The sequence below is a fragment of the Engraulis encrasicolus genome, chromosome 3, assembly GCF_034702125.1.
Source record: "Engraulis encrasicolus isolate BLACKSEA-1 chromosome 3, IST_EnEncr_1.0, whole genome shotgun sequence".
NCBI classification, from domain to species: Eukaryota; Metazoa; Chordata; class Actinopteri; order Clupeiformes; family Engraulidae; genus Engraulis; species Engraulis encrasicolus.
In genome coordinates, this window is record NC_085859.1 from 18,425,348 (window position 1) to 18,440,347 (window position 15,000).

The 15,000-nt window shown below is 46.6% G+C and overlaps 1 protein-coding gene across 1 annotated transcript in view; it reads left to right on the forward strand.

The window, feature by feature from the left end:
* LOC134445807 (netrin receptor UNC5D-like) overlaps positions 1-15,000 on the forward strand; it is a 226,568-nt gene that overhangs the window by 90,013 nt on the left and 121,555 nt on the right. The window contains exon 2 of the mRNA XM_063194903.1: positions 14,436-14,639. Coding sequence (XP_063050973.1) covers positions 14,436-14,639 — 204 coding nt within the window. The remainder of the gene's footprint in view (positions 1-14,435; positions 14,640-15,000) is intronic.

A 15,000-nucleotide genomic window follows, 5' to 3' on the forward strand; every position in this document is an offset into this window, starting at 1 on the left:
TGTGTGTGTGTGCGCGTGCGTGTGTGTGAGTGTGTGGGCAGGCGAGTGTGCGTGCGCGTGTGTGTCTGGGAAGTAAGTGAATGAAGCTGCTGGTCAAATTAGGCTGCCAAGCCCCATTTTGTCTTCCATGGTGTTTTTTCATGCACAGAAGGCCTGAATAAGCTGTATTGTTTCCGCAAAAGCCCCAGTTTCCCACTTTGCCTGATTTCCTCTTTGTAGCCTACCGCTGAAAAGCGAGTGCAGCCACTGCATATGTATTTGCCCCTCTACCGGTTGCTGTGTCAACCTGCTGCAGTCCACCAGTAATGCCGGCCTTTGGAAATACCCCCTCAGGGAGTGTGTGTCAGCGATGAAGGCATACAAATGGATGAAAGGGAAACATTATTTACTTTCACCAGATCAACCAAAGCCTAACCTGAGGGCAAATGTGCCAGCTTGATATATAAAAAGATAAAACTTCAGATACGTCGTCAACATTTAAGGCCAAAAAAAACCCTGTATCGATAATGAAGTTTGTACCAGTGTTGCAGCCATGAAAAAAAACCTCCACAGCCATGGCAACTCACCGCTCAAGAGTTGTCCCCCACATTTAATCCCAACTGCAATATGAAGACTGTGGTTGGTAAACAACAAGTGACATTTCCCATCCCAAGATGGTTGTGTACACAGCTGCCCCACTGGGAGCTTCTTTAATCAACCCACACTGATCCCCCCCATTCCCCTCCCCCCATCCCACAAGTCCCAATGTCTCCACATCCAAGTCCGAATGTCGCCTCACCAACCCCCCGAAAACCCATTCTTTCAACTGGCCCCAGTCGCCCCCAAAAGAGTTCCAAGAAGTGAGGCATGGCCAGACTTCAGCTGCGCTCTATTAGTGTTTCGTGGGGAGACTGTAAGTGTGGCGCCTCATGGCCAAATTGGTGCGGCAGGACCCTTGGCAAGCTTGTCAACTGTGAAGGTGCTATCTGGGAAGGATTCAGGGCATCTTCAGGCAGAAACGAAATAGAATACACTGTTCACAATTGTGTTTCCACAGTGTGTCGTCACCCCTGACTTGGTGGACTTGGTGGAGTTCATGTGAGCTAAAAATGAGGACTTTGAAACCTCCATAGACAGCATAGCTACCTAGCCAGGATGCAGGTCGCCCTCAACATAGATGGTATAGTAACTTAAGTATTGCATTATCTGTCAACTACTATGATGGTTGTGGCAATGGTTGTCAGTCAACTGTACTGAAAGTAGTGTGTGTGTGTGTGTGTGTGTGTGTGTGTGTGTGTGTGTGTGTGTGTGTGTGTGTGTGTGTGTGTGTGTGTGTGTGTGTGTGTGTGTGTGTGCGCGTGCGCGTGTGCATGTGTGCGCATGTGCGTGTGCGTGTGTGTTGGACCAATATACTGTATGATAATGTTTTGTATTGAAGGGCTGATCATGATCATACACACAATCCCTCCCATATTATATCGGAAAATATCAGCCAAATTCCAAATTTTATTTTCCAAATAAAAATAGCTCGACATATCTGAGATGCAAGATATGCTACTTTTTTGTATTGGCTGTTTGGCTGAAACCACTCTTGTGCAATGCTTCACGATACAGTTTCTTCCTTTATTTATTTATGGTAAAAAAATAAATAAATAAATAAAAAAACGCCCACACAAACAGATGCATAAATCACCTTGGGTGCCTAATTGGTTTCACACTCTGAAAAAAAGGTTAACTTACTTCCAAGGCTTTACCTCAGAAAAGTTCCTCCTTTATGGTGGACTCCTGCAGACAGATGGTTTGAGCAAACCCACACAGCACAGCAAGCTGGTCTTATTAGTCATTTTCAGTAGGATTCGGAGTCCTGCAACCTACTATTGACAAGATTCCTTTCCACTAACAAACTTCTACTTGCATTGTGGCAGAGGCATTAACATACAGAACATTTTGCAGCCATCTGCGGCTAATACTGTAGAGGGTGTAGAATGTTATTTTCTATATGTTCTAGAACGTCTATATCTATATCTACGTATATTCTATGCTCTACCTCTATATCTACTGTATGTTTTATGTTCTGATCTACTGCGTTGTCATGTTTTTCCCAGTAGCTCTTTACACATGGATGAGAGCGTGGGACCAAGAGATGGCCTTTAGTATTTAACATGTAATCAATCTCTATACAGTTCTTTCAATAGCTAAAATAAGAATAATATGTCCTTTAAAAAGCACACATGGAAACACAGAAAGTCCTTGGCAGCTGTTATCCTAAAGAAGGCCATTAAAATGAATACAAGGCACGTATTGCCCTTTCCGGTGGGTTTATGTCTGGCATTTTGTTGCCTGTCTATAGCACCTCCGGCCCACATTCTATACGTCCTCTCCTCTCCCATACAAAGCCCCGAGACCTGCTGAACTCATCCTGAGAGGCGGGGGAGTGATGGGGTCAATCAATAAAGAGACAGCATGCTGTTTCATCAGATGAGCAGTCAGTATGCTAGATGTAAAGTGCTTCTGATGAGGGGAAGCGAAGAAATGATGGTCTTTTCTGGAGATTTTCTTTCTTTTTTTTTCCATCTCGAGCCGACGTGGTCTCGTGGCTACATGTGTGTGAATGTGGCTCTGTGGTTAAAAAAAAGAAAAGAAAAAAGTTAAATGATCTGACAGGAGACAGAGCCGCTCTCATAGGAGAAGGAAATGAACTGTCTAATGAGATTCTGGTAGGATTCAGTCTCATTACAGAAATTTGCATCAGAAACGATTTCTGTCAGTCATGGCTGCTTTGGTTTAATCCCCCAGCAGTACTATCTTACAGTAGCCCGTGTTACCATATTTGCTGTTAAAATACCATTTTTGTGGAGCATTAAAGGTGGCTTTCGCTCTTGGTCTCCATGAAGATAGCAAAAGACAACAGGACAGATGTCCCGCAGTATATTACTCTCGCCAGCGTAGCATGGCGGCTACTCTAAGCTCAATCTGTTCAAACGTGAGCCCTCCTTCGTGTGTATTGCAGCTCAAGAGTTTAAAGGGTTCTCTGCTTCCGCGCCCCCACGGTGAAAACATGCATCTACCTGTTTGTTTTTACTGCTGCCACCATATGCTGTCGAATGCCATAATGATCGTTAGTGGGCCGTTGTCTAAATTAAAGAACCGTAAAAGTGAGTTTCGCAGCGGTGCGGGTGGAGGCTGTGGGGGCTCTGCGGTGATCTAACTTAATACAAACCGAATAAACAATCGAGGCGTTTTTTTGATGACACCGCTGAAGTTGGCCCATGCAATGCCATGGTCGTTAGGCCGTATCAGTGGCACGGGGCTGACTGATTGCTGTCTGTAGTCATTCTGAAAAGGGACTGTCAAGATAGTTGCACTGAGCCATCTAAGGTAAATCGAAAGGGATGGAGAGGGAAGGGGAGAGAGTGGGAGAGAGAGAGAGAGAGAGAGAGAGAGAGAGGGAGAGAGAGAGAGAGAGAGAGAGAGAGAGAGAGAGAGAGAGAGAGAGAGAGAGAGAGAGAGAGAGAGAAGAGGGAAAGAAAGCAGTTCCCCCTCCAGCTGCCACAGGAGTCTATCTGAGGACTAATGCGGCTGATAAGGGGAGATGACACCCATAATGGAAGACAGGCTTCCAGGGGCATGCCTTGCCTTGCCTCGTGTGGGTGAGGGTGGCGCGAAGGATATGCGAGTATTATGTGTGTGCGTGCGTGCATGTGTGTGTCGTGGGTGAGTGCACGTGTGTGTGTTTGTGTGTGTGTGAGAGAGAGGGACAGAGAGAATGTGAACGAGAAAGAGAGAGGGAGAGAGAGAGAGAGAGAGAGAGAGAGAGAGAAAGAGAGAGAGAGAAAGTTAGATGGAGTAAGTGGGTGTGGATGTGTGCAGTACAAATGCAGCTTTTTGAGTGTGGGTGTAGGTGTTAGTCAGTAAGTTTATGTGTGTGCGTGTGCGTGTGTGTGTGTGTGTGTGTGTGTGTGTGTGTGTGTGTGTGTGTGCGTGCGTGCATGCATGCGTGCATGCGTGCGTGCGTGTGTGTGTGACATCAGAGAGTCTGCTTCCAGGTGCTGATCTGGCTGGAAGTGTTGCGGAAGCCCCCATCTCTCTCCAGAGCTTACCGATGCATGTTGAGTTCGATTCTTCAAGCATGCTCTCTCTCTCTCTCTCTCTCTCTCTCTCTCTCTCTCTCTCTCTCTCTCTCTCTCTCTCTCTCTCTCTCTCTCTCTCTCTCTCTCTCTCTCTCTCTCTCTCTCCACCTTCTCCCACACTATTCCCTCTCACCATCTCATCTCATCTCATCCCATCCCACCGTACCCCACCCCACCCCTCCTTGGCAGAAGCCAAAAAGGCTTCTAGGACTTTTGGGGCAAGGACAATGGGAGGCTTAAGATAGCTTTAGGAAAGCACCTACACAGGGAAGAAGAACAAGTAGAAGAAGAAGGTGGGGGGGAGTAGATCACTCCCATATACTGGCAGCTTCCTGGCCGGAGTCTAATGGAAGAATCTCAATCCCCTCCGGGAAGAGCTCTGAGGTAGTATGTCAATAACTGACAAAGCCTGTCCGTGTCAATCAGCCAACAGTGTAGCTGCTTATGGCCTCTTGAGTAAAGTGCAGAGTCGACAGCGCGGCCCCCTACGCCCGTTACTGACAAGCCACCTGATCTATAGGCTGTAATTATTCCGAAAAGAAAAAAAAACTGGGAGTTTTACAGGTTTCCCGAGCGTGGATCTATCTGCCATGTAATTGGGTGCCTCTGTAGAGAGAAACCTTAGTGTGTGAAAAGAGGGAGAGAGAGAGAGAGAGGGAGGACGGAGGAAGAGAGAGATTGTTGTTGGGGCTTGGCTGGAAAAGGGGAGGGAATTGTAGTTTTGTCCACCAGTTGAGGTAGCACTGTGTCTAAATTAAATACAGCATGTCCAAAGTGTGCCTTGCCCCTTCGTCAAAGTCTGGTCACATTCTGCGGATTCGCTTTTTGGTGGCTTGCTTGTTTTTTCCTCCTCAAAGCAGGGCTATATCTTCTATATTGATTTCCAGCAACAATACCGTGTAACTCAATAGAGGCCGAAGAGTGGAAAATGAAATCCCTCGAAAACTGTGTGACCGGCTAGAACGAGCTTGGCCCTAATCTGAACAGAAGAAGAAGAAGAAGAAGAAGAAGAAGAAGAAGAAGAAGAAGAAGAAGAAGAAGAAGAAGAAGAGGAAGAGGAAGAAGAAGAAGCTTGCAAAGCTTTCCACCACAGTTCCCACAATGATGTTTGAGAGTGGAGTGTGTTAGTGTGGAGTGTGTAGAGTGTTAGCTGTTGGATGTGCTAGTAATGTGCAGAGCTGACACTACACAACTTTCACAATCTGAAGGCCTGTCATGATGACAATGACAACTCCTCAACTCTGTGACGACCAAAAATAGCACCACAAGGCTTCCTCTTTTTTGGGGGAAGTTTTATTTTTTCATATCAAAGTGTGCCTGCATTTGCCAGATTTATTGTGTTACAGATAGTATTGGAGAGTAAAATGTTTTTAGGGCCTGTATGGTGGTGTCCAGGAGTCAGAAATATAGCTGTTTGGTGCTATAAAATTCCAACTGTATTAATAAAATGCCTACTGTTCGATTTTGTCAGGTCTTTCATTTGTTTTTTAAACATTTGCAATTTTTTAAAAAAATGCTCAAAATGGGACCCGGATAATATTTACTTGTACCCATTGGTGAAATTGCAGAGTTGTCAAACTATAGAATGATCTTTTGTTCAGGAGTTTCCACTCGATTATCTTTAACCAGTCTTTTGTTTTGAAAATAATGACCTCATATTTCAGTTTCATTCAAAGCCAGACGGCTGTTGGAGCATGGTATTATCGGAAAAACGCCCTGAGCGGTGCCTGTAGGCTTTGAAAGTATTATCGCTTTAGTGGTTAAGAAAAGATCACCCGTGGCCGATGTGGACCAGATTATTATTCAGAGGCAAATAGGAGCCTGTTTAATTTGCTCTGAAAAGCTTTGCGATTTACCCCAAACCCACATAGTCTATCAGTGATGCAATGGAGGAGCTACAGTAGCCTATGTATTGGTTGTGCTACTACCGTATTGTTCAGCAGGGTCTTTGATGTGCGTGTGTGCTGTGCGCATACACCCCGCTATTGTAGCGTGCTGCAAATGGACATGCTCTCCTCTCCGTGCCTCCGTGCTTTTGTCTCGTATATGGAGGGCACGAATCAGAGTGCATGCGTATTGTGTGCGAGAGTGTGCATTTGAGTCTTGATTGCGTGTGTATGCGTGTGTGTGTGTGTGTGTTTGTGTGTGTGCATGTGTGTATGTATGAGCATAAAAGTGTTTTGTGTCATGAGTGCTCCTCCTCTTTGTGTTGCCCCGTGGAGTTCATGCTGAGGTTTCGAAGAGAAATGGAGATCGGAGGGAGAGCAGACTAGCAGCACCGCATCACACCGCACCGCACCGCACAGCGCCGCACGGCCCCGGCTCCCAGCTAGTCCTCTCACCTCAGCGCCGGGATTAGGCTGACATTTCCTGACATCGCAGCTTTCAAACGAAGCCGGGGCCTGATGAAATCCAAGCGGGCGTTCGCCATGTAAAGCCTTCCCCGGCTCCCCCCTACCACCACCATCACCACCCTCCATCCACCCCACCAGCCATCTTACTTTGCTGCCTGTAGGCTACTCCGCCCCACCCCCCCCTCCCCACGCACTCCCGCCAACCACCTCCAACTCCCCGCCTGCTCCTCATCTGTCTCAGCACTGAAACTTAGCTCAGTGGGAAGGGCAGCGGGGGAGAAGGGGGAAAAGATATATAAAATAAAATAGAAAATAAAGCCCCCCTGAGAAGTCCCTGGGGATATGATGGGGTGTGAGAATAAAGCGGGCCGGTTTAAAGGACTTTGTGCGTTTGAGCCACGGTGAAATACTGCCGAGCCGCCGAAAAAAGGACACAGTGTGGCTGGCGGGTGGATAAGGAGCTAAGTGTCATCTTCCTGCCTCCTTCTCCCCGTAGCCCATTTACGTTGCTGTCCATTACCTTTGATCGGAGTAAACTGATAAAACGCTATTGCTGACAGTTAGCGTTGTCGCGCCACTCTGTCAGGAGACGTAGGCCGAAGTGAAAGAAGGAAAGAAAAAACCTTGCCTGCGACGAACTCACAACACCTCCCTTCAATACCGTACCCCATCACACAAAACCAGCCCCAACTCCTTATTCGTAGCAGGTGATGGGGTACCCTTACTAAAAAAAAGGTACAGCATATCACAGTTGGATAATCTGTCACTGAACCATATTAGAGCATTTTGTGAAATAAGACTTTCTAGTCTGTACCCCAAGAGACAAGTCCCCCAATTGCAAGGCTCATCCTTCTTACATCACTACAGTATGTATAAAAAAAAACACCTCTCAAACGAATTTAAGAATATTTTCACGGCACCATTCAGTTCAGGGCTCCTGATCGAAAGAGTCCCTCTTTCAGCACCTGTTCAAAGCCAGTTGCCATTTCACTTACCCTTTGGATGACCCAAATATAGACACTGTGGTGCAGAGCACGTCCTGTGCTGCAGAAAAGATAAGAAGAGGTGATTGATGACAGGGACCATACCCCCAGGGGGGGGCGCTCAGCCTCTCACTTAAGCGCAGGTCAGAGGTGCTTGTGATCTTCCCCCCTTTTGGCCACCCTGGGCCTTTATCGTGGTCTGTGCAGTGGGGGGTGGATGAGGTGGTGGGTGGGGTAGAAGTATGAGGTGAGGTGGGGTAGGAGTATGAGGTGAGGTGGGGGTAGGAGNATGAGGTGAGGTGGGGGTAGGAGTATGAGGTGAGGTGGGGGTAGGAGTATGAGGTGGTGGGTGGGGTAGAAGTATGAGGTGAGGTGGGGTAGGAGTATGAGGTGAGGGGTGGCGTGGCATACAAGGTGAGGTGGGGGTTGGTGATGAGAGGTGGTGGGGTGGGGAGGCAGGGTGTACAGCACTTGGGGAACATACCGGTAAGCAAGCTAGCTTGACCGCAGCACCATTAGCAGACTTTGTTAAAAAAAAAAAAATGAGGTGGCGTAATGAGAATTTAAGCGACTTATTGGCAGCACGTTCATTGGATTCATTAAGGGCTGTATTTATGACATCTATCATGAGAGCTCAGGGAGAAGAGAAGGTACGGGAGGTGTGCTGGTGGAGGAAGGAGGTTGTGTGTGTGCGTGTGTGTGTGTGTGTGTGTGTGTGTGTGTGTGTGTACGTGTGTGCGTGTGTGTGTGTGTGTGTGTGTGTGTGTGTGTGTGTGTGTGTGTGTGTGTGTGTGTGTGTGTTTGCGAGTGTGTGTGTGCGAGTGTGTGTGTGTGTGTGTGCGAGTGTGTGTGTGTGATGGGGGGGGGTTCAGGGTTTATGGAGCGTAGATTGTCACCTTGTTCCAATTATTCATTACCTTTGACTGCGGCAAGTGTACGAGCATTATGAAATAGTCCGTAATGAGCTTGGTGACGACGTGCCGGTGGTTTGGGATATGTGTGAACTCCAGTCGCTCCACTCCAATCAAAAAAGTCTCTCTCCAGCTCAATTAGAGGAAGACCACCCTCTTCCCATCTCTTCTAATTCATTAAGGGCCCTTGTTATCCCACCACCAGTTAGATAGTAATGGTGCTGTTAGCTCCCTGCATGATCATATGTTTATGTGCATCAAAGGTTTGTTCTGTGTGGATTGGCTTGCTTGTTTTTTTGTGGAGAGCAGCTTAGTAGGGTAGTAGAAAGTTTAGCTGTTTATTGTTGGATATTGGGATAGCATGATTGCAAAGGCACACATTTCCGCCATCTTCAGTGTCTTCAGAGTAGGAAAAAGGACCAAAAATGTCAAGCACCAGAAGAACATCAGGGTTTTGTTCACCCATAATGGTGTAATTTGGTGCCATGTTCACCCTAATCTTTAACCTACTGCCATGTCTGTGTTACTGTTCCTGACTTCCAATGACATATGGCAGCTAAAATTACACCCTAATCTCCAACTGCTGATACTTCAGGTGGTTGATGATGGGTCACAAATTAGTTCTAGAAGTTGCGAATCTCCTTGTGGGTGTTGAGGTGCGTGTGGGTGTTGAGGTGTGTGTGTGTGTGTGTGTGTGTGTGTGTGTGTGTGTGTGTGTGTGTGTGTGTGTGTGTGTGTCTGTGTCTGTGTCTGTGTCTGTGTGTCTGTGTGTCTGTGTGTACTGCACCAATCTACCTTTGTGCGGCCACTGCTATTGGAGAACACACAACAAGGTGGGGCCCAAATCCTGGATCCCACATGTTTTGACCCCTTTCGCTGGGGTAGTTTTGTTGTTCCTGGTAAAAGTAAAAGTGTATAAACATTTCCTCACTGACAGGTTAGGGTTAGGGGTTGTTTTGGTTTGGCATTCTTTCAGCATTCTTTAGCTATTGTTAGGGTTACTATGAATGGAAGTCAATGGGAGGGCCCCACTAAGATATTAAGGTGTTAATACTGCAAAACAGCTTTTTTTTGGCCTTTACCAATAGAAGTTCATTACCCCGCTGTCAACAACTGTGTTGCCTCATTTAGAAGGTAATATATGGGACAAACAGCTGGGGATGCATTACCTCTGATAAAATCCACAGGGGAAGCTTCTATAGTCCCCTCATCAACGCCAGTGAGGGCCCCACTAAGATATTAAGGTGGGTCTGTGTGTGTGTGGTGTCACTGACAGTGATTTCTTGGCGAGTGGGACCTCTCACCTTATTTCCCTGTGATGTTGTTTCCACCTGACTTCTCTTCATTCATTACGCTCCCTCACCGCCCCATCCTACTGTCAACACTTCATCTTCACCCTTGTTACACACACACCGCCCTCCTCTCTCACACACACACACACACACACACACACACACACACACACACACACACACACACACACACACACACACACACACACACACACACGGACACACATGGACACACACGGACACAGAAACACACACGGACACACATGGACACAGAAACACACACGGACACACACACACACACACACACACACACACACACACACACACACACATTTACATGCACATGCATGCACACACACACACACACACACACACACACACACACACACACACACACACACACACACACACACACACACACACACACACACACACACACACACACACACACACAAACCCCTTTCCCTGTAATGAAATGTTTCGGAAGATGACACATTGACAGATTTATTGTGAGTCGGTGACTGAGAAAGGGCACAGTTTTGTGGGCTCCTTTATGGCTGGAACATGATTGGCAGGAGTGGGCAAGGGTTGGGCGAACAAGGCGTCTAAATGCTTGCAGGACAGGACACGTGCCATGCTAATGTGAATGAGTGGTGCGTTGGACCCAATAGAGAATAGAGGGGGGTAGGGATTGGGACGAGACCTGGAAACCGGAAGAAAATGGCCAATTCCCATTCATCTCTATGGGAGACTTGAGCCAATGCATCTCCTTGCCAATTTCTGCCGAGTCTACTCTATTTCGGGCAAATGATAGTTTCCTGTCCATTTCAAACAAGCCAAATGTTCTTTTTCTGCTGACCCTTTATTTCAGAAAGCTATTTAAATTGTTTAAATGACCAATGGGCATTGTTAGTTGACTTGATTGACATTTAGAATTCCTTTAGAATTCTTTTGATTCACAGTCAAACCACCGTCCTGTCAGTGCTGGTTGTCAGCGTTGCTAAGGAATGAATGCAGATATTTAGGGCAGAACAATCCTCACTGATCAATCGCGGATGCTTCAAAACTGTTGAATGGAATTCAACAGAAGAGCGCAGTCCATGTAGGCTATACATGTATATACGTCCGTGGCTAGCCCTCTAGGCCAGTGTTTCCCAACCTTATTTGTCTCATGTACCCCCTAAGCCTTTTTTGCTGTGCCATGAGTAGCCCCTAACTCATGTTCTATATTGCATTCTCTATCCCAGTGTTACTATGCTCCATGCATTGCTAAAATTACATTTTTCCAAGTACCCCCTGCAGTGTGCTCGCGTACCCCTAGGGGTACACGTACCCCTGGTTGGGAAACACTGTTCTAGGCCTCCATGGAGTCCTACTGCCTGTGTTCCCATGCTATGGCTTATTGTGCCCCCTTACTGCCCTTTCATGTGGCCTTTGGAGTTTTTGTAGTGCTTGAAAGGGGCTAGACAAAGATACATTTTTTAATAAGAGTTATTATTTTCAAATGTGCAGATGGGTTGAATCTGAGGCACTTAACGCAAAATCGTTGTTAATTTCTGAAAGGAATTAACTACATTAATTATCTCCTTACTGAGTCTCACAATGGGGCTTTACAGTGCCTTGCATTTGCACTGTTTGAGATGAAAAGCAGGATGAAAAGTGTTTTTCCATGAAAAAAAAAAGAAAAATCCATCCCCTTGGTTTTACTGTCTGCGTGATCGCTGAAGATCCCTGCAGATTTTTGAGTAGATGTGTTTTTGAAAGCGCACGCAGTGCAAAGTGTAAATGCCTGTTCTCATCTGTGCAGAAAAAGTGCACCGTCCGCATGTTTTTGTGCACGTGTCCCGTGTGCTTGTGCGCGTGTTTGCTCAATTATTATACCCATTTAACATGACACAAAATGTGGAAGACAGAAGAGAAAGGGGGAGGGGGAGGGGGGACGGGACGGTCAATTCGATTTGCAGTGGACAAAATTGGATTTGATGGTAAGCTATTATGACTTTCATGGTTTTTTTCTCTGCAGATCTGCGTGGCTTAGCCATATCAAACACTTTACAGAAAAGGCTTGATGGGCCTGAATGTTACGCTCGCATGAACCCCCCCCCCATCTGAAATGAAGGGAACAGTTCTACTCCGCCATTTTATCCATCACTGGCGCCGATGAGGGGACTATAGAGGCTTCCCCAGTGGATTTAGTAGAGGTAATGCATCCCCAGCTGTTTGTCCCATATATTACCTTCTAAATGAGGCAACACAGTTGTTGACAGCGGGGTAATGAACATCTATTGGTAAAGGCCAAAAAAAAGCTGTTTTGCAGTATTTTGCACTTTGGCTGAGAATTTCTGCGCCTATGCTGTTCACAAAATTACTAAAGACTAAATTGCGTCTTGAGAGGAGATGAGGCACGTTTGGAGGCTTGGATGGTGCAGTCAGGCAGCGCAACCCCCGGCACATCCTGCAAACACGTTTCATTCATCCGCGATTCGCTCCGATTTATGTTGATCCGTGAGCGAGCAGGGAACACTGTGATCTTCTGGGCGTATTCTTCTTTATTCTTTGAAGATTTTCCTGGAAACTGTCATGTTTTTTAACACAGACACAGACACACATGTGCACACACTTGTGCGCACACACACACACACACGCACACACACACACACACACACACACACACACACACACACGCACACACGCGCACACACGCACACACGCACACACATGCACACACATGCACACACTTGAAGTGTGAAGGGGAAAGCACAGGGACTCGAAATAATGCCACACTTCTTAACAGCAAATGATGAAGCGACTTCACCTCGTTGTGTTTTTCGTTTAACAACTATAATTGTGATCCCATCTGTGTGGGTCACTGGGTACTGCACCAAAAATGTTGATTGCTGGAAACATCTCATTTGAGAGTCCACAAGCTGAAGCTCCTCATTATGGAGGGGAACGGTGACTGTTCTGCCCAGTGATGGTCAGGCTGCTGTCTGCTCGTGTTCCAGTACAGCGGTGGGTCACAACATGGGGGTCTGGACCCACCAACATCCACAGGAGGCCGCAAAGCCCTCTTGAATTTAGCGGATTTAATCATTTTTATGTAATTGGTATGTTGAATAACGGAAAAAGCATTTCATTCATATGCGTGACAAAAACAACAAAATTCAAGGCTCACTTAACGCATCTATTGAAATAGATAAACAAATAAATGAGTCATTTATGACGAGAAACAGAACGTTTGTGACGTGATCAACTTTCATGCAGCACGCTGTGGGCGGGTCACCAAAGCATGCAATGGTAAATCGCTTACGTAATGCTGTATATGGGTCCCTTAAGAAAAATGTTGGGAACCACTGCAGTAGAGTGTTGGATTAAGGCCCATTTATACCCTACGGTAATTACGGAAACGGACGCTTTCACCCGGTTCCGGGGGTCGTTTCATCCGTCAGTTTGTCCGTTGGTCGAGTGCTTAGCAATCCGGTGACTACGGGTGAAACGGAGCAATACCAGAGGCGGCCGTGGGTGGCAGTATAGTGAAAAAGACACCAATTTACAAAACTCAACGAAGAAGAGAAGTATTTCACATCTAAAAACGATACAAATAGTTAATGAAATAACCTGTGAGTTTGTGAAAGGGTATATTTCCATTACCATGCTAGCCAAGCTAAAAAACATGCCTCATTTGTTTACATTTGGGCTCGGAGGACGTTCGTTTTCCCAACAACAAACCTAAATGGCCAGCACGAAGCCTCCTGGATTTGTTTATACATCATTACACAAATCTTAAAGTTGTTTCAGTGTGTTATCTCCGTGAATCCTAGGTCTGGCTATTTTATTTGGGCTAAATAATTTGTAAAACGAACACAAATCTGCCACAGCAACTGTCCATTCATAGCCAACCGACTCTGCCCTCTAGAGGATTTATTACGTAACATCAATTTTACGGACGGAGGTATGAATGCAACTCCGGGAGCAACGGTTGGCCCGGAAAGACGAATTTCGTCCGGTTCCGTAGGGTATAAATGGGCCTTTAGGCCGGCTCTCATTTGGGAGTTCACAAGCTCAAGTTGCACATCACGGAGCAGAAATGATTGGGCAGTGGCACTGTCATTTTTCATGGGGGCCAAAATCTGTAGCACTGTCTGTTTTGTTTCTGTATTGGTTTTGACTGCTGGCCTCCTGCACAGTCCCAATGCTTTGCCAGCTGATATTGTTCAAAATCATTCATCTCTAATTGTTCATGGAGCCCAATGTCCCCAGCTGCGGCCTTGCGTTTCCGTCTCTACTCTGACTTCTGGCTTCCTATGTTGTTGAAATACAGTGTCCGCTCATATGTTTAAGCATTTCCTTGACAACATCTGTAATAGGTCTTTTTCATGCGACGTCAAACAATTTCAATTCAGTTCATTTGAATTTGGTATGAGTTGCACATTGTAGCATAGACATACACAAGTCATACATAGGCGCTACTGTTTTCTGCCTGAAAACGGTAACCAGACAGTATAATGCCTGCTTCACTTCAGAAGAGAACTTGTGTGAGATCAGAATGAAAAAGTCTAATTAGTTATGAGGTCCCACTGTGTCTAAGTGCTCCTCCTCTGCACTGTTCTGACTGTTAAATTCATAAGTTTTTCCATACGCTCTGTCTGATGATGATGGTGGCTCCAATCTGAGAGTTCACAAGCTCAAGTTGCTCATGAGCAGCTCTTGAAATGATTGCGTGCTGTTCTGTTCTGTTCTGTTCTGACCGGTGCCTCCCTCCCGTGTGTTGTTTTCTGTTCTGCAGCGTCGGGCGGCGATGGGGGCTCGGACGGCCAGAGCACGTTGCCTCACTTCCTGATGGAGCCCGATGACGCCTACATCATCAAGAGCAACCCGGTGAGGCTCAAGTGCCGCGCTGTGCCCGCCCTGCAGATCTTCTTCAAGTGCAACGGGGAGTGGGTGCACCAGAGCCAACACTCCTCCCAGGAGTACCTGGACGAGAACACAGGTGAGATGAGACACTCCTGAGAGGGAGACGAGACACTCCTGAAAGTGAGATGAGAACACAGGAGATATGAGACCAGACACTTATGGGAGTTATACAAGGACACATGTCAGACAAGACACTCTCGAGAGTGAGAAAAGACACTCCTGAGAGTGAGATGAGACACTCCTGAGAGGGTGACGGGACACTCCTTAGAGTGAGATGTGAATATAGGCGATATGAGACACTCCTGAGAGGGAGATGAGACACTTCTCGGAGTGAGATGAGAATATAGGAGGAGATATGAGGCACTTCTGAGAGAGAGACGAGGACGCTGGTGTGACGAGACAACTCCTGAAAGTTACACAAGACATTCCTGAGAGTG